General features: G+C 42.0%; 1 protein-coding gene across 1 annotated transcript in view; it reads right to left on the reverse strand.

Moving 5' to 3' along the window:
- Map3k5 (mitogen-activated protein kinase kinase kinase 5) overlaps positions 1 to 18,584 on the reverse strand; it is a 221,197-nt gene that overhangs the window by 77,820 nt on the left and 124,793 nt on the right. The window contains exons 9-11 of the mRNA XM_042262234.2: positions 10,811 to 10,970; positions 8,428 to 8,581; positions 428 to 535 (exon numbers count right to left, since the gene is read on the reverse strand). Of these exons, the coding sequence (XP_042118168.1) occupies positions 428 to 535; positions 8,428 to 8,581; positions 10,811 to 10,970 (422 nt within the window). The remainder of the gene's footprint in view (positions 1 to 427; positions 536 to 8,427; positions 8,582 to 10,810; positions 10,971 to 18,584) is intronic.

Here is an 18,584-nt window from a genome sequence, read left to right on the forward strand (position 1 = left end):
GTTTACAGCATGAATTTCTAAAACAAAGAAATATCCCAATTTTTAGCACACTTAAAAATGGTGATACTACTAAGCCGGGCGGTGGTGGCGCACGCCTTTAATCCCAGCACTCGGGAGGCAGAGCCAGGCGGATCTCTGTGAGTTCTAGGCCAGCCTGGGCTACCAAGAGAGCTCCAGGAAAGGCGCAAAGCTATGCAGAGAAACCCTGTCTCGAAAAAAAAAAAAAATGGTGATACTATGTATAAATCTAAATTATTTCAAGTATATCCTATTAATTGGTGAAACTCATATCTCAAAATTTAGCGATGTTTATATTGCAGCATATACTCATGCCAAGATAAACATGGTCAAGCTATTTCTTCTTCATTAACACATTTACTGAGGCGAGACTAGAAAGGTATAAAGTCTTATCTTAATTGCGGTTTACCTTGTCATCAGGAAGCACGTGCCAAATAGATATTGTCTTCTCCTCCACTTCATTGTTGATAGACAGGTAAGAAGGCTGGTAGATTTTGGTTGGCTCTAATATTAATACCTAAAAAGAATAAGGCGAAGAAGCTTGCATCAGAGACAACCACTACGGTAAATCCAACACCATGTGGAAGAGATCACAGAGTCAACAGCTAGAGAAACCGTCTTAACCTCTAATGTGTCCTAGGAGCCTTCTGAGTTGCTCATGATACACAGTTATCCTAAGGCCCAGCAATACATCAGCTTTTATTGCTAACGGACTGGAAGTCATATTTCAAGGTCCATAGTTCAGCTGTCCCTGGAGAACTTACTGGTGCATTTTGGAAAGCTTCAGCGGGCATGGTAATTCATGCTTCTAACCATGGCTCTTAATGAGCAGAGGCAGAGGATCATTGCAAGTTCAAAGCCAGTCTGGGTTACACTGTGAGTTCCAGGACAGCTTAGATTATAAGGCAACATGCATACCTCATTCCCAAAGCTTAAATTAATCGTCTTGTAATGCATCTGCTATTTCCATTAAAATAAATGTGTCAAAGAATGGCAGAAACATGATAAAACACTTCCGTACACCAAAAAGGTTCTATTTCTAGAATAGAAATTTCAGATCTCTGCTGTCACACTTTATCATAAGGAGCTGGTAGTATGGTTCTTGCACCCATGAAAATGGATTTATAAATAATTTGGGATTTTGTTGAAAGAGTTTTATCTATAAACCAAAGAATCAGATATAGATATATGAAATAATAAAAATATCTTTGCATTGCCTTCAAGATAAAACTGGAATCTTCAAAAAGAGAAATAAAATTTCCTCTTATTTTAGAGATATATGAAGGGCATGTAAAAAGTGAGTTGAGAATCTACATTGAAAAGTTACATGAAAGAGTTTTATTATTACTAATACTTCATACCAAGCAGGAATGACATCAATATACCATACACTACTTACTTTTTAGGCTGTGATAGTTATTTTTTTATAGACCTTTAAAGATTATTTTTTAAATTGAGACAGGGTTGTGGGAACCCCAGGCTGACCTTGAACTTGCTATGGCTTTGACCTTCTGATCATTTTGACTCTACCTCTGGGGAGCTGGATCACAGGCCTGCACCACTGGTTTTGGTGGCACTGGGGACTGAACCCAGGGACTTGTGCATGCTAGGCAAGCATTTTACCAACTGGGCTACAGCTCCAGATCCAAGACCCAAATTTTTTTTGTGCAGTTAAGAATGTTTAAAGGGGCCGGGCGTTGGTGGCGCACGCCTTTAATCCCAGCACTCGGGAGGCAGAGCCAGGTGAATCTCTGTGAGTTCGAGGCCAGGCTGGGCTACCAAGTGAGCTCCAGGAAAGGCGCAAAGCTACACAGAGAAACCCTGTCTCGAAAAACCAAAAAAAAAAAAAAAAGAATGTTTAAAGGGAAGAAAGAAAAACCATTACTTCACTAGAGAGAAGCTGGGATGGTTCTTTGTACTCTGCTGAAGAAAATTACATTCAGAAGTAATCATGACTCAAGCAAGTTTACCAGATAAAACTGGAGAGAAAAGCCTTCCTAGGGCTCTGCCATCAAGAAATAACAAAGTCCCAATACACTAAAATATACAATGCCACCTGAGCAAGGAGGTACAAGAATATGGGTCAGAAAACTGGTACTCTGCCACATACCAGGAACCCAATACATTCATTTCCCTCTAAGTTTACCCTAACAGAACACTTACATAACTTAGTGTACATAGAAATAGAAAGCAGGCAGGAACGCCCTCAAATTTTTCTTTACTTTTTGAGTACAAAAAGCTTTTAGAGCTCACCAATTGATTTCTTGATCAGGCCTTTGCTATGAAATGAGAGGCTTTACCACAAAGCCTCTTACTGGGTGAACCAAGGCTCCAATTCCAGTCAGTGAAGCTCAGTGCTACTGATTAAGACTGAAGACTGATTTCCAAGCAACATTGTAGAAATGGCGCTGTCATATCTGAATGTTTCGGGATATTGAACTGTGCAAAGATGTGTTGTTTACCTATGTAAAGTTGTATTGCATTTGTTTATGTTGCAGAATATTTGTTTAACTATGTAAAGATGTGCTGCTTTTTTAAACCTTGCCTGCCTAAGGCACCTGATTGGTCTAATAAAAAGCTGAATGGCCAACAGTGAGGGAGGAGATATAGGTCAGACTTCCAGGCAGGGAGGAATTTAAGCTTCCAAAAAAGAAAAGAAAAAGAGACACCAGGGAGACTCCAGGGACCAGCCAGCCAGACACAGAGGAAACAGGAAAGCAGGGCACACAGAAGGAAAGAAAGGTAAAAAGCCCTGAGGCAAAACATAGATGAAGAGAAACAAGTTAAATTAAGTTAAAAGAGCTAGTCAGACAAGCCTAAGCTAAGGCCGAGCATTCATAATTGATAAAGCCTCCCTGTGTCTTTATTTGGGAGCTGGTTGGTGGCCCTAAGAAAATTCCAACTGCATCTGAACAACCCAGTGTTTCAGATACTAAAACAAGTAACAGAGAACGAAAGATGGGATCCCCAAAAGATCTAAGGTTTCTTCACCAACAAATGAGAGCCCCCTGCTCCCCGATTCTATGGGCACATGATTTCAGAAAAGCATGGACTCAGGTGAACTCCCTCTCCTGTTGAACTATGTCTTTAGTGTCATCCCCAAAGCTCCCAATAGATAAACTCTGAACTATGTGTTCTCAGCTTGGGACAGAGAACAAAAACAAGGTTATCATCGTCTAAAGTTTGTGGAGCCTTCGATCTGCCCTTGAAATGTCAAAATAGGAGGAATCCGTGGTGCACATGAAAGAGCCCCAGGAAGGCCGAGGAATGGAGGGGAAAGGGGAGGAAAAGGAGATGAGGAGAAAGGGATGGGGACAAAGAAAGAGGAGACAGGAAGAGGGATCAACCGAGAAAAAGGAGGCAACAGAACGGAACAGAGCCATGGCGCTGAATACAGCTCGCACGAGGTGCATACTCTGGCTTTCTCTTTCCTGTCCCTCATACTAGTCAGCATTACAATGACTGCCGACTTCACTTATCTGAAGCAGGAGGGCAGGGCAGGGCCTAACAGGGTAGCTATGAGCAGGCCCTGTCTACTGAAGTCTCTCCAAGCCTCGCAGCACCAGGCCCCTGCTGGCTCCCGACATTAGGTGATAAATTGATGGTCTCCAGGCTTTGCAAGGGGAAAAGCAACCCCCCCCCCCCCCCGACTCTCCTAAAAAAGGTAAGGAAAGAGGGTAAGTCAGAGTATAAATAAATAGGACCATGCAAATCATTCCACAAACTTTCCAGTATCTTTTGATCATGTTTATGTTTGCTTGTTGGTTTTTTTCCTTTGGATGAACTATGGAATTATGGAAATGAGATAAATGCAAACAATCCCAGTATACACTTTCTTACGTAGTCTCTACTGGGTTTTAGACCAATTTTATAAAAGAATAATGTGATCATCCTAATCAAGCCCACCAAAGACCCCTAAGCATGAGACACAGAGGCTGCTACTGTGAGGACAGGTATTACAGTGACTGATACAGCACCACTGACCAGATCCACGGCATTCTACCTCTGACCAGACCCACGGCACTTCACCACTGACCAGACCCACGGCACTTCACCACTGACCAGATCCACGGCATTCTACCCCTGACCAGACCCATGGCACTCCACCACTGACCAGACCCACGGCACTTCACCACTGACCAGATCCACGGCATTCTACCCCTGACCAGACCCATGGCACTCCACCACTGACCAGACCCACGGCACTTCACCCTGACCAGACCCACAGAACTCCACCCTGACCAGACCCACAGAACTCCACCACTGACCAGACCCACAGGACTCCACCCTGACCAGACCCACAGAACTCCACCACTGACCAGACCCACAGGACTCCACCCTGACCAGACCCACAGAACTCCACCACTGACCAGACCCACAGGCCTCTACCCCTGACAAGACCCACAGGACTGTACCGCTGACCAGATCCACGGCATTCTACCACTGACCAGACCCACAGGACTCTACCCCTGACCAGACCCACAGGACTCCACCATTGACCAGACCCACAGGACTCCACCACTGACCAGACCCACGGCACTCTACCACTGACCAGACCCACAGCACTGTACCACTGACCAGACCCACAGGACTCTACCCCTGACCAGACCCACAGGACTCCACCACTGACCAGACCCACGGCACTCGACCACTGACCAGACCCACAGGACTCTACCACTGACCAGACCCACAGGACTCTACCGCTGACCAGACCCACGGCACTGTACCACTGACCAGACCCATGGCACTCGACCACTGACCAGACCCACGGCACTCCACCACTGACCAGACCCACACATTATATCACTGACCAGACCTGCAGCACTCTACCACTGACCCAGACACACACCCCATTTGGCTTTTTTAAATGTTTGACACAAAGTCTTACGAAGTTGATCGTGCTGGTCTCACACTTTGCATTCTGCCTCAACCCCCAGAACCAGTGTGCATCACTCTGCCTAATTTTGGCCTCACATTGTCAAGGCCTTGGGTAAAGTGAGAATTAGAAAACTACGATTTTGATCTCAGTGTAACAACAAAGCATGGGAAAGCAATTTTAAGTTTTCAAGTTATAAATTTTGGAGTAGGAATGGAAGAAATAAACACAAAACACTCTATTTTTGTCTCATCAAAAACGGACAGCCACAAATAAACCATGAAGTTTCCAGAAGAAATGGGATTGCTGCAAAACAAATTGCCATAAATGAGTCTGCCAGATAACATGTGCCTTTGTGCCTCAGCCCACAGAACACAGTGGCAATGCCCACGGAACACAGTGGCAATGCCCACGGAACACAGTGGTAATGCCCACGGAACACAGTGGCAATGCCCACGGAACACAGAGGCAATGCCCACGGAACACAATGGCAATGCCCACGGAACACAGCGGCAATGCCCACGGAACACAGCGGCAAAAACCTATGGAACTTGTTGAAGTCCCCATGGTCACTTCCATAGTCTGTCTCAGCCTCCCCTCCCTAGCCAATTTTCTAGAATGCCTGGCAATTCTTAACATCCACCAGCAAAATCTAAAATGTTCTTGTCCCTGTACCTTTGCCAAATGCAAAACTTCTATTTATTTGAGTCCAGCAGATGAGAAACAAAACCATTTCTCACCTTAATTTGTATTTTCTTGTCTACTTAATTAGGTTAATCAATTATTTTTCCATATGATATGATGACCTTCTTTAACTTTCATATTAGTCATTTATATTGAATATTTTTTAAGCTTCATCGTTTTCTATTTTGCATGTTTATGGTGTTTTTTTTTTTATGAACATTTCATTTTCTTTTTTTACAGTTCAACACATGATAGGCAAGCTCTCTACACAGTACTACATCACCAGAACCCCATCTTGTATGTGTACATACCTATTGGTGGGTGTCTGGGTGGGTTCATATGTGTATTTGGGCAATTGTTATGCACATGTGTACATATAGCCTGAAGACAAGATCAGCTGTGTTTCCTTAAGAAAGGCCATCCACTTTAAAAAAATTTATTTTTGTTTATATGTGTGGGTGCTTTGCTTGCATGTATGTCTATGTGTCACATATGTGTATTACCCATGGAGGCCAGAAAAGGATGTCATATCCCCTGGAACTAGAATTACAGACCCTTGTGAGCCATCATGTGGGTGCTGAAAATCAAACCCAGGTCCTCTGGAAGAGCAGTCAGTGCTCTTAACCAATGAGTCATACATATTTCCAGCCCCCACCTTGGTTTTTGAGAAAGGGCTTCTCACTGGCTTGGAACTGACTGAGTAGACCAGGCTAGCTAGTTAGTCGATCTCCCTTATCTGCTTCTCTGACACTGGGATTATAAATGCACACCATTGGACTGAGCTCTTTTTTCTTTTTCTTTCTTTCTTTCTTCTTTCTTTCTTTCTTTCTTTCTTTCTTTCTTTCTTTCTTTCTTTCTTTCTTTCTTTCTTTCTTTCTTTCTTTTCTTCCTCCCTCCCTTCCTTCCTTCCTTCCTTCCTTCCTTTCCTTTTTTTTTTTTTTTGATGTGGGTTATCTAGGCGGGACTCAGGATACCCTACCTGCACAGCACATACTTTATGGACGGAGCTCTCTCCCCAGCCCTTCCCCATTAAAAAATAAAATCAATTAAGATGAGATAATATTTTCTTTGAGGAACTAAGGGTCCTTTCTTAAGAAAGTCTCTAAGATGGACATGGTGGCATGTCCCTATACTGCCAATAGTTTTGAAGCCAAGGCAGGAGAATTTCAAGTTCGAAACCAGTTCTGGATACACAGGGAATTCAAGACCACTCTGCTATGCAGTGAGGTCTTGCCGCTCACCCAGGTTTTTGTTTTTTGTTTTGGATAAGGGCCAGGGGGTGTCCCTTAGTGGACACTTGCTCAGCTTTGAGTCTTATCCTCAGTCTAGAAAAGAGAAGAAGGGAGGAGGAAGGAAGAGTTAAAAGAAAAGAAAGTCTTTTTAACCAGGAGTGTATAATCTCATAGCTCCTCAATCTTTCCTGGGTCTTTTTCTTTATGCACTTACTTACATTACAACAGATTAACTAACATTGTCCTCATTTAAATGAGTTTGAAACAGTGGCTATGAACGGTTTCCTTTCATGCGGTTAGCCTATCACATCGTCAACAGTCAGCAGTCCATTAAACTCGGAGGGGTGAGATCTCTTCTTTCACCACCATTTTTATTGCTACTCAGAGCACCAGGGCAAGCTGCCAGCTCACTCCAAGATAAGGATTTTCCTGGGCCGCACCTTATCTAGACTAGGAAATAGAGCAGAGTGCTTTAGCATGAAAGGCTTTTCAATTAAGAGTCTTGCTGAGCTCAAGGCTTCATATGGAAGTCAGAGCAAAGCATGCTCATTCCAGCAGTGGATTTAATTTAATGAAGCAGATGATCCTATCAACAAGAACTAGAAATCGGGGTTTATGAAAAGAACTGTCACGTCCCCTGAGTATGGAAGATTGAGATCGAAGAGTTCAAACGAGAGATGTAGTCCATTTTGAGATAAGAAGTAATTTGCATACAAAGCCAGTGGTTATTAAGTCCTGGATTGGACACCACTGCCATATTACTTTTAATATGTGCATCCTGAGTGCTGTAGGATGGGGATGCATTAGCTAGGAACATGAAGCATGCATTTTTAAAAGGGTGTGTGTGTGTGTGTGTGTGTGTGTGTGTGTGTGTGTGTGTGTATTTATGTCTATGCCTGTGTACTCACACACCCACACACACAAAGCTTGCCAGAAACCAGACAAACTGCATTGAAGCCCAAACAGCAAGTCATCGTTTTCTAGAGTGGCGGCGCTGGAAACCGTGATTGCTCCACGGGCCTATGTGGCCACAGGGCAACTCTGACCCACCTGGCTTCGAGTGGTTGAGACAGAATTGCAAAACGTGAGCTGATAGTTTCGCCACAACAATGCCGATAATCCTGATGTCAGGGCAACAAGACTTCTGTATTCAACAACAACCATTTGTCTGGGCTCGAGAGCTGATATTTTTATTGCTTTCTAAGCATGCCGCAGGACTTATCATAAGCAGCAACTCAAATCCCGACCCCCAGACATCACGATGTGTCTCACTGCTCTTGTTTGAAGAGTTGTTATTTTGAAAAGTCAACTAAACTAGGCAGGGTGGCACAGGCCTGTAACCCCAGCACTCAGCATGAGAAGGCTGAAGCAGGAATTGAACACCAGTTTGGGCTACTTTACTGTATCTTAAAATGTAAAACAACAATAAAGCATTAAATAGAAAGCCAAAACAAGTCAATCTCTATAAAATAAATATGCTCACCAAGTTATATATGCTAGGACTTGGAGTCTAAGGGTCACTCACATCAGGACTGTTGAAATCACCCTGCCAGATGTTCCTTAAAGACAGGAAGTAACACAGAACTGAACATAGATGCAAATAAAGGAGGTACTCACTGGAAATCTAACGACAGTAACATCTGTTTTCGTGGCCTCGACCAGGAAATCCATCCAAAAGTCCACGAGTTCCTGCTTGGCCATGGGCTGCTCTGTGGTCAGTTTCACAAAATGCTTATATATCAAAATTGTTTCCACAATAGACTTGAGGTACCTGAGAATGAAAGGACATGAACTGGACAGGTTTAGGCCACCTACTCCCCTCAAGCCCATTTTGACCCCCATAGGTGTTCTTTCTGTTCTCTGAGGACACTTGGATTTATAATTTCGTCTCCACACTTGTCAAACATGCTTCACTAGGTGCTGCAACAGCAGGTACATGCACAGGCTTAAATTCCACAAACATTCAGCAAAGCATGCATTTGGAAGATCAGAAAATTCAGGTTTACAAGGCTGAAGTGAATTGGACCCGGGGCCAAACAGCTCCCTAAAACATGTTTTTATTTGTTGGGCTTGGGACTCAAACCCAGGACTTGTGTATGCTAGGCAAATGCTTCAAAATCGAGCTACCTTCCCAAAAACACATTTAAAAATACACACACGCACGTGTGTGTGTGTGTGTGTGTGTGTGTGTGTGTGTGTGTGTGTGTATCTATCTGCAACACATGAGTTTTAAATGCCTATATTCAACTTGAGGACAAGGTGAATGTATTGGTTTTTAAATACGCCTTTTCAAGGAAGCTCTCCAAAATAGATCCTTTGGAAGAGATTGTTTTACTCTGAGCCATTGAGCTCAAGTATTATACAAACATCCTAAGAAGACAGACAGTGCCTCCAAAGAAAGAGGGGAAAGGAGGAAGAAGATAACTATGCAAGATGGCGACTACGTCAGCACTCTGCAGACCACAGACATGGAGGCTGACATTACATAATCGGCATTATTGCGTGGCTGCTTTGCTACCGCACAGAGTGGTGTCTGCTCTCTTGGTAACAGAAACCAGAATACCGAAAGCCAGGTATCTCCACTTCAATCTCTTCTGCCATCAGAATAGTCATCAAAAAGAAACAGTGCATGTGCCTGAACATAGCACCCGCATTTATGGGTTCATTTAGTGCATGTCCTTAACTCAAGGCCCATTGTGGACATGCATGAGACTGTCAGTACAGCCCCTGTCCTCAAGCGGCACACAGTGCCATGGAGACAAAAATACAAAGGCATAATAACACCAGGAACAAAGTCAGTGGGGATATACTTAAAGAGAGATATCAACATCTACAGAGGCAGACTGAAAGATACCAGAAACAGGAAAGCGGGAGGGAGGTGGGGCTGGGGCTGGGGCTGGGTGGCTATGAAGGTTTGAAGTCAGCCTCCTACTTAAAACATGTGACGTATGAGCATCCCCCCCCCCCCAGGTGGATGGATGAACAAGGAGGCTGGGAAGGTATCGTTAGGCAAGTGCTAAACCAAATGTGTAAACCCACAGTGCGGTGCGTTCATTATACAGAGAGGGACACGAACCCCAAAGCAGAATGAGAGCAGGTCTGGGCAGGCGGAGGGTGAACCTTGCTTGACAAACCAAGGAGATGGACTTTACCCCTCAGCTGTGACAACCACGACACTGTATTGATTGAAGGATTTCGATGGAGAGGAAAGGTCGGGCTTGTATTTTAGGAGGAGGCAGGGATGCCGTGGAGGAGGACTGGTTAAAAGAGAGCTGAGGACGAGGGAGCCTGGAGGAAGCCAGGAGGGCCTTAACATGGCCGTCAGCCCCGGGGACGTGGGCAGTCAGAGGCTGCTCGAGGAAGAGACTTTCTTAAACTTTTCACATCTTTACCCCGATGATCAGTCACCCCATGTGTTGGCAAAATAGAACCAGCATTGTCTTTAAAGTAGGTCCAAAATGCAGAAGGAGTTTTGTGTTTATCTCTCCCATACTATACAGACAATGATGAGACTTGGCTATCTTCCAAAAAACAGTCTGAAATTTAAAAACACATACCTATTGGAAAACACTCCAATGTCTGTCTCACTAGGAGTGAAACTGAGTGGACATCAAGGATGAGAACTCCCAAACTGAGAATGGGTCATGAAGGAAACAAAGTGCACGCATTTGGAATGGAGCCCAGGGAGGCTGAGATAAATATATGGTCTCAGACCCAGGGTGCAGGTCAGATTTGAAGGCGTAGATTTTGTGGCCTCCCCACAGTTCACATGAGTAACATTGGTTGTGCTGGCCAATGCACAGGAAAAGCTAAGTGACTTCCTCAAGGTCACCAGAACTTTTACTTCAAAACGTTTTCCTTATGAAAATTTTATTTTTCCTATAGATTTTTGGTATTAGCCTAAAAACAAATAAAACGATCTAAAAGTTGTAAAACTGAAGAACAGTGTGAGGCTATCTATTAAACACATCTGCATAAGCACATGAGAGCGGATCATTACCACGCAGGTGTCTTCAGTTTGAACAGCTTTTCAGATGCTTGAATGACTCGTAGATGGTCATTGGCCAGGACGCTGGCTCCCAGAAAAAATCCAACTTCCCAGTAGCTCTGGAGTTTTTCCAGGTTCCCCTTTTTACCCAGAAGGCTGCTCAGCTTTACCCCTAGGAGATGAACAGGAAGCAGAGTGTTACATCACAGGTCGGCAGGGCTGACTTCTCTTTTAGTTGCAAAATTAAGTGCTCATTGTCCTGAGAGATCAAAATAGCTTTAGGTTTTTGCTTACTAAAGTGGCTCACCGTCATTGTAAGGACACAGTGCCTTACTAAACAAAACATACACATGAAGAAGGCAAAAATTATCTTTTTAAAAACTGTATTCATTTTTATTTTATGTATGAATGGTTTGTGTATATGTATGTGCATCCTGATGCCCTCAGAGGTCAGCAGAGGGTGTCTGATCTCTGGAACTGAAATTATGGATGGTTATGAGCCATAGTGTGAGTGTTTGTAACTGAACCTGGGTCCCCTGCAAGAAAAACAAGCGTTCTCAACGGCTGAGCCATCTCTCCAGCCCCAGCAAAAACTATCTTTAATTGAAAAACCCAACAGTCATTTATGTACCGCAGTCTAGAATCTTCATGTATTCGCATGGGTATACACGTAAGATAAGGAAATCCTGGAGACTGTTGCCTAAGCTCCTTTCTTCCCTTGTTATATGATGGATTATGAAATGATTGGAAAGGGAATCTTCTTGTGTTTTGTAGGTTGAAAAATCTATCACTAAACTGAAACACAAATGTGTGTTTGTGTGTGTAGTGTGCATATACACATACATACATGTTATATATTATTACTTATGAACCTATAAAGCCAAAGACTCTAGGCAGCACCATTCATCAGTGGCATCCATTTTCTCTTTGCTACGCTGGGAAGGATTTGCCCATGAGAGGCATGCATTCTACAGTTACAGTCCCCGTCCATTAGTGCCACTGTCCAACAAGGCTTGAGAATATAATGGGAATTCTCCAACTCTGCTCAACATAATTTTGCTCATCTACATTCCTTACATTTTATTATACCTGTCTTGTATTAGTTGTACATCATATTGACTTGCTTAAAATACATATCCTTTTAGAATTGCTTAACACTACAAGTATCCGTTACCTTAAAAATGATTTGAAGCCAGACCTAGCTGCTCATGCCTATGCTCCCAGCTTCTGTGGAGGCGGCCAGAGTACCACAAGCTGAATGTTTGCCTGGGCTGCAGACTACAGAGTGAATTCAAGACCAGCAGCCTGGGCAACTTAATGAGAGTGTCATAGAGCAAGATAAAAGGGTGTGGGGTGAGGGAATAGCTCAGAGGTAGAACACATGTGAGGTATGTGTAAGATTCTGAATTCAATTCCCAGTATCACCAAAAAAAATTTTTTTTTGACATTTAAAAATAAAGCAAAAACGTAGACATATCATTGTAATAGGCTACAGGGGCATAAGGCCACTCAAAGAAAGTACATTTACTGCTCATTAAAGATTCATTAATAGAAGTTTACTTATTAACTTATAAACTTCTGTCCAGTTACCATACAAATAATTCCTGTCTAGTATAATCTAGTATATAATCCCCAAGATTTGTGACCCGTTGAAACATAAATCAGCTTCAAAGAAAATCAAGTGTAGAAATCTTATCCTAATATTTCTTAAGTTGTTTATTACTTCTTAAATGTTCTTTAATTCAGACACATAATTTTTTTTTGAGACAGTGTTTATCTGTGTAACAGCTCTGGTTGTCCTGGAACTCTCTCTCTCTAGACCATGATGGCCTTGAACTCAGAGATTCACCTGCCTCTGCCTCCAGAGTACTAGGACTAAAGCTGTGTGCCACCACCGCCTAGCCTAGACATATAATCTTATTTAAGGTTTCCACATTAAATGGTTTAGATAAAATCATTTACCTATGTCTATTTTATATTTTCTGAGAGTAATCATTTTACCATCTTGAAAATTATAACTAAAACAAAATAATCTTTAATTTTGAAGTTCCTTTTTAATTATATAATTCACTGAAACCGTAAATACTTCCGGGGAGAATGAACATTTGGATGATCCTCACATTCTGTGAGGATAAATTAAAAAGAGAGCAGCTTTGCCACCGGAAAGTTTCCTAACTTGGAACCAGTTGCACTTGCGTATGCAAACACATCACAAATCCTCGATCTGGACATTCCAAAAAAGTTAGAGAAGTGGGCAGGAAAAGTGAGACACTAAAAATGTGTCTACTCACCTTGGTTGGAAATGAACAATTTTTTATTATGTCATACTTTCAGAAAAATAGTGAAGTCCAGACGCAATGTAACAGAGTCCTGCTGTCAACCTTTCAAATAGTGACTATGGAAATGCTTCCATGTAAAACTACAATAGTTACAATCAGATTCAGCATTTTTGTATCCAGAAAGTCATTCCAGGGTAGTGATATTTGGTTTTAACCATGGCATAAATTTGCCATGTGATCATGACACCAGCTTTTCAAAATCTGAACAAAAATATTTTTTAAATTATTTTTATATTTATTTACTTCACTGTGTGTGTGTGCACGCATGAGCGCATGCTTGCATGAGTGTACATGCACATCAGTCATGTTCATGCTACAGTGTGCATGTAGAGGATAGAGGACAATTTGGTGGAGCTGGCTGTCTTCAACCATGGGAAATCTGAAGATCAAATTCAGGTCGTCAGACTTGGTGGCAAGTACTCATACCCACTGAGAAATCTCATCACCCTCAAAATGTATTATCTTTAATGAGAGATGGTATTTTAGCACATGAACATGTAAAGTATTTACAGAAGCACAGATGGATAGCCATGTTTTATTATATTCTCGTATACCTAGCTTTGGGCATGAATTCAATTACCTCCTCATCATGGAGTTCTAAGTGCTGATTTGTTGGAGGTGGGAGATTTGCTCATTGTGTGTTGACATGTTCCAAGTAAAAAGCTAAATCACAATATTCTTGTTGATTGCCTTGGCAGTTATGAGAATTATCATGTCTACTTGGTACTACCAATCTTGTTTTATTTTACTGAGATATGATCTTACTATGTAGCCCAGACTGGCCTCAAATTCATAACTTTCTTGCCTTTACTTATTAGTGCTGGGACCATAGGTGTGTGCCACTAGGGATCATAGGTGTGTGCCACTAGGGACCATAGGTGTGTGCCACTAGGGACCATACATAGGTGTGTGCCACTAGGGATCATAGGTGTGTGCCACTAGGGATCATAGGTGTGTGCCACTAGGGACCATAGGTGTGTGCCACTAGGGACCATAGGTGTGTGTCACTAGGGACCATAGGTGTGTGCCACTAGGGACCATAGGTGTGTGCCACTAGAATATTGAGTTGTTTTTTTAAGCCATTGTGACTAACCGTATTTTCATGTTTGTGTTGGTTTTGCAAATGAGCTTGTATTTTCTTCAGATACGATGCATAAAACTTGTTTTTACATGACCCTTTTAAACTTTTAAGATTAGTGTTAAAAAAAAAAACATGGTTCTAACCTGTGTTTGCTCAGGTGCATGTGTGTGTAAGCACACGCACATGATATGTAAGTGTGTACGGAGGCCAGAGAACAACCTGGGGTGTTATGACCTCTGAATAGGCTGGTTGGGTAACAAGCCCAGGAGATCCATCTGTCTTTACCTTCTCAGTAGTGGGGTTACAAGAACACACCACCATTTCAGCTTTAATTTTGTTATTTATTTATTTATTTACTTACTTATTTATTTACTTATTTACTTACTTACTTACTTACTTACTTACGTACGTATTATTTTTTCTCTGTGTGGCTCTGGCTGTCCTAGAACTCCCTCTATAGATGAGGCTGTTTTCGAACTCAGAGATCTGCCTGCCTCTTGCTTTCTGGGTGCTGGGATTAAAGGCACGTGCTACCATGCCCTGCTTATTTTTACTTTTTGTTGTTCAGTGTAGATTCTGGGAACTGAACTCATGTTTGCAAGTCAAGCACTTTACGGACTGAGCCCATCATCTCCCAGTCCCGCTAATGTTTTTATATTTATGAGACCTTTCTCGTGTGCAAGTAGACATTATGGATCTTGGTACATAAAGGCGTATCTGTATTTAGGATATTTCCGTAGGCCAGAGCTTCAGAAGTAGTATTATATACTAGGTTCTAGGCTACACCATTTTACTTCCTAGGGGCTGGGAGCACAGGAGTGCGTCACTGGAACACTGGAACATTCTTAAAGGTCTTTATGTATGAGTGCTGATGTAATTACACTAATTGTAATTTTACCAAGTCCTTACCAATAGAGCAAATGCTTTTTCTATGTAAATGTTTGGGGCTGAAATGATAAGCAATGGGTGTTGTATCCCTATTATTTCATATAACTTCCCACCATTTCTTTCATCGAACTGTCTGCTTGTGTCGTTCAAACTTTAACACAGCCTTCATTAGAACTGGCTGACTGGTAAGCACTGAGGGATTTTCAATGGCAAGGTTTTATCGTCATATTTTCACCTGGTGCTGCGGCTAAATTCCAGGCTGTTTTAATGGAGAACCGAGGACGCAGAGCTCTGACTAAACACTCATCAGTTGCCTAGCACTGAGCACCTTAAAAATGCTGACTCTTTCGATCCTCACGGAACAGCACGCCAGGGAATATCTCCCCTTGCAGAGAGGAGAACGAAGTCCAGAGCGGCCTGGCAGCTTCCTAAGAGGCAGAGATTAGATGCTGTCCTTTGGGCTTCCTATTATGAAGAATTTCCAACATGCACAGTTAGAAAATCTACTGTAGGAAGGGGCTAGGGACTGTAACTCGGTAGTAGAGCATTGGCTTGGCATGCACACTGCCCCCCCGACACAGAAGCAACACAGATACACGTGTGTGTGTGTATGCACACACACACACACAAATATGCACTCCAATGAATGACCAGTTTTGTGACAACTGCCAGCGTTTTGTTATTGTCCCAGAGCTTGATTATTTTTTGCTGAACTTTTCAAACTAAATTATAGATATCTCATGTTTACAGATTATAAGGAATCTAAAAAAATTCTTCTATAAAACTTTTCCCACTAAGACAGCAGTTCCTTAATATTATATATTAGTTTGCCCTGACTCAAATAAATCCTCTAATTATTATCTAAATGTCCCCCATAGGTTTTTATTTTCATAACCAAGGTCCACTAAAGGGTCATTTAATTTCATTTGGTGTTTATGACTCCAAATATCTTTTAATCTACCTAACCCAGCCATGCTTTTTTTCCTATGACACAGATTTATTTATTTTCCCCCCAAAGCAGAGATGCTGACTTATAGAATGTCCTTGTATTCTGGACCTGCCCACTGGCATTTCATACTATTGCCTAATTTATTTCACTAGCTCCCATGATTCCTGAATGGATAGTGGACCTTAAGCTTCCAGTTAAGCATTTCTGGTGAGAATAATTCACAAGGGACACCATGTGCTTCATCAAATGAAGGGAAACATGTATCAATGGTAACTACTTAGTGATGTGAGTCTGGTGACTTCGCAGGGCCCTTTCTTTCTCCATGTACATCTGTTCTTTTTTTGTTGTTATTTATTAATATACTTATTTATTTTGTGTATGGATGTTTTGTCTACATGCATGTCTGTGCAGCACATGCATGCACATATATTCTTTTGTGATGAGCAATTTCATCAGGTACCATGTAAACATGGCAAGATGTCCACTTTTTCTATAAGAGTCTTCACAGAATGGTTTTGGTTCGTTCTGACTGAAAAATCCTCGCCACAGTAAGTTACTGGGACATCACTATCATCATCAGCTTTACCTTTTTTTCTATTTTATTAATCAGGATTCTCCAGATGAATGCATCCTCCTTGGGAGTAAAACTGTATGTAACAATCTTCAACTGGAGAGTGCTTCAGGACAGGTAAACCAGAGTATCCTCTTAAAAGGAAGAAAAAGTATCTAACCTTTCCCTTCCAAGCTCCGATTTTCTGAAATGGTGACCACCTCCATAAGGGACAAGGGAGTTCTTTGTTATGATAATAAGTTTCGTTTCTGTTTTAATTTTTTTCTTATCTTTACGGATGGATTTTTATATTCAGTAATAAAATTATTATATTTCATCATTTTTATTTTATTTTGCTTTGAGTTTTATTTCTTCTGGTTCAGTTTTTATTTTTGTTTGTTTGTTTTGGTTTGGTTTTGTTTAGGTGGCATGGACAGGGTTCTCTTGTACAGCCAAGGCTGGCCTTGATTTTCTGATCTTCCTGCCTCCACTCCTGGGTGCTGGGATTACAGGTGTGGCCACCAAGCCCTGTTTATGTGTTGCTGGGATTGAACCCAGGGCTTCCCACATTCCAGACAAGCACACTACCAACCTGAGCTATAGTCCTGGTCCTGGGCCATACTTTTTTTTTTTTTTTTCCAGACAGGGTTTCTCTGTGTAGTTTTGGAGCCTCCCCTGGAGCTCGCTCTGTAGACCAGGCTGGCCTCAAACTCACAGAGATCCATCTGGCTCTGCCTCCCGAGTGCTGGGATTAAAGGCATGCACCACCGCCCCTCAGCTCTGTTCTGTACTTTTTAATGCTCAGAGAAAATAAGATTGAAATAGTAATCTATCTTATTTTTAAACACAGGGTTCTTTTTCCTACACCATCATTGCTGATGTGGGCCCAAAACAGAAATTCTGGCTCTCCATAAAATGTATCATATTAGCCGGGCGGTGGTGGCGCATGCCTTTAATCCCAGCACTCGGGAGGCAGAGCCAGGCGGATCTCTGTGAGTTCAAGGCCAGCCTGGGCTACCAAGTGAGTTCCAGGAAAGGCACAAAGCTACACAGAGAAACCCTGTCTTGAAAAACCAAAACAAAACAAAACAAAAAAATATCATATTTTAAAAGTTCCACAGAGCATGTGAGAAACTATTCTTTATTGAATGTTAGAATATTAATTTTTTTTTTTTGAGAAAGGTTTTTTTTTTTTTTTTTTTTTTTTTTAAGATTTATTTATTTATTATGTACACAGAAGAGGGCACCAGATCTCATTGCAGATGGTTGTGAGCCACCATGTGGTTGCTGGGAATTGAACTCAGGACCTCTGGAAGAGCAGCCAGTGCTCTTAACCTCTGAGCCATCTCTCCAGCCCTAGAATATTAATTTTTAAAACTTATGAAGCTTAAAATAGAAAGAAGGTTTAACACGTGGTCCTGTGTGTTAAATGCTAATTCTAAGTAGTTCAACCGTCAGTTATTATCCAAAAGTTAAGACCTATGAAACAACTAGTATAACCCTAAACAAACCCATAACTATAACTAAGAGTGTGAGATAGTTCAGACACAGCTTGAACATCTGTCCCTAAGGTTCATGTACTAGAAGCTCTGGGCTTATTATAGTGGTATTGGGAAGTATTAGAACCTCTAATAAATAGAGCCATCAGGGAGGTGGTTAACTCATTGGAGTCACTGTCCTCATTGTCTTCAAAAGGGATCAAGGTTGTTCTAATGGGGGCCTTCATCAGCTCCTAGTGAGTGAGTTGTTACACAAGATAGAGCAAGTTTAGTCACCAAATTATACTTACATCCCTGCATCATCATTTCACTGTTCCCTCTTGACATCCACCATAATGGGATACAGCCAAGAGACCACGTCAATGGAGCTCCTTGACCTTGGACTTTCAACCTGCAAACTTGTGGTCTAAGTAAACTATCCATACTCTGATACTTTGTTATAGCAACAGAAAACGGACTAATGGAGTCTTCAGCTACAGA

Source organism: Peromyscus maniculatus, chromosome 16 (genome assembly GCF_049852395.1).
Source record: "Peromyscus maniculatus bairdii isolate BWxNUB_F1_BW_parent chromosome 16, HU_Pman_BW_mat_3.1, whole genome shotgun sequence".
Lineage (NCBI taxonomy): Eukaryota > Metazoa > Chordata > Mammalia > Rodentia > Cricetidae > Peromyscus > Peromyscus maniculatus.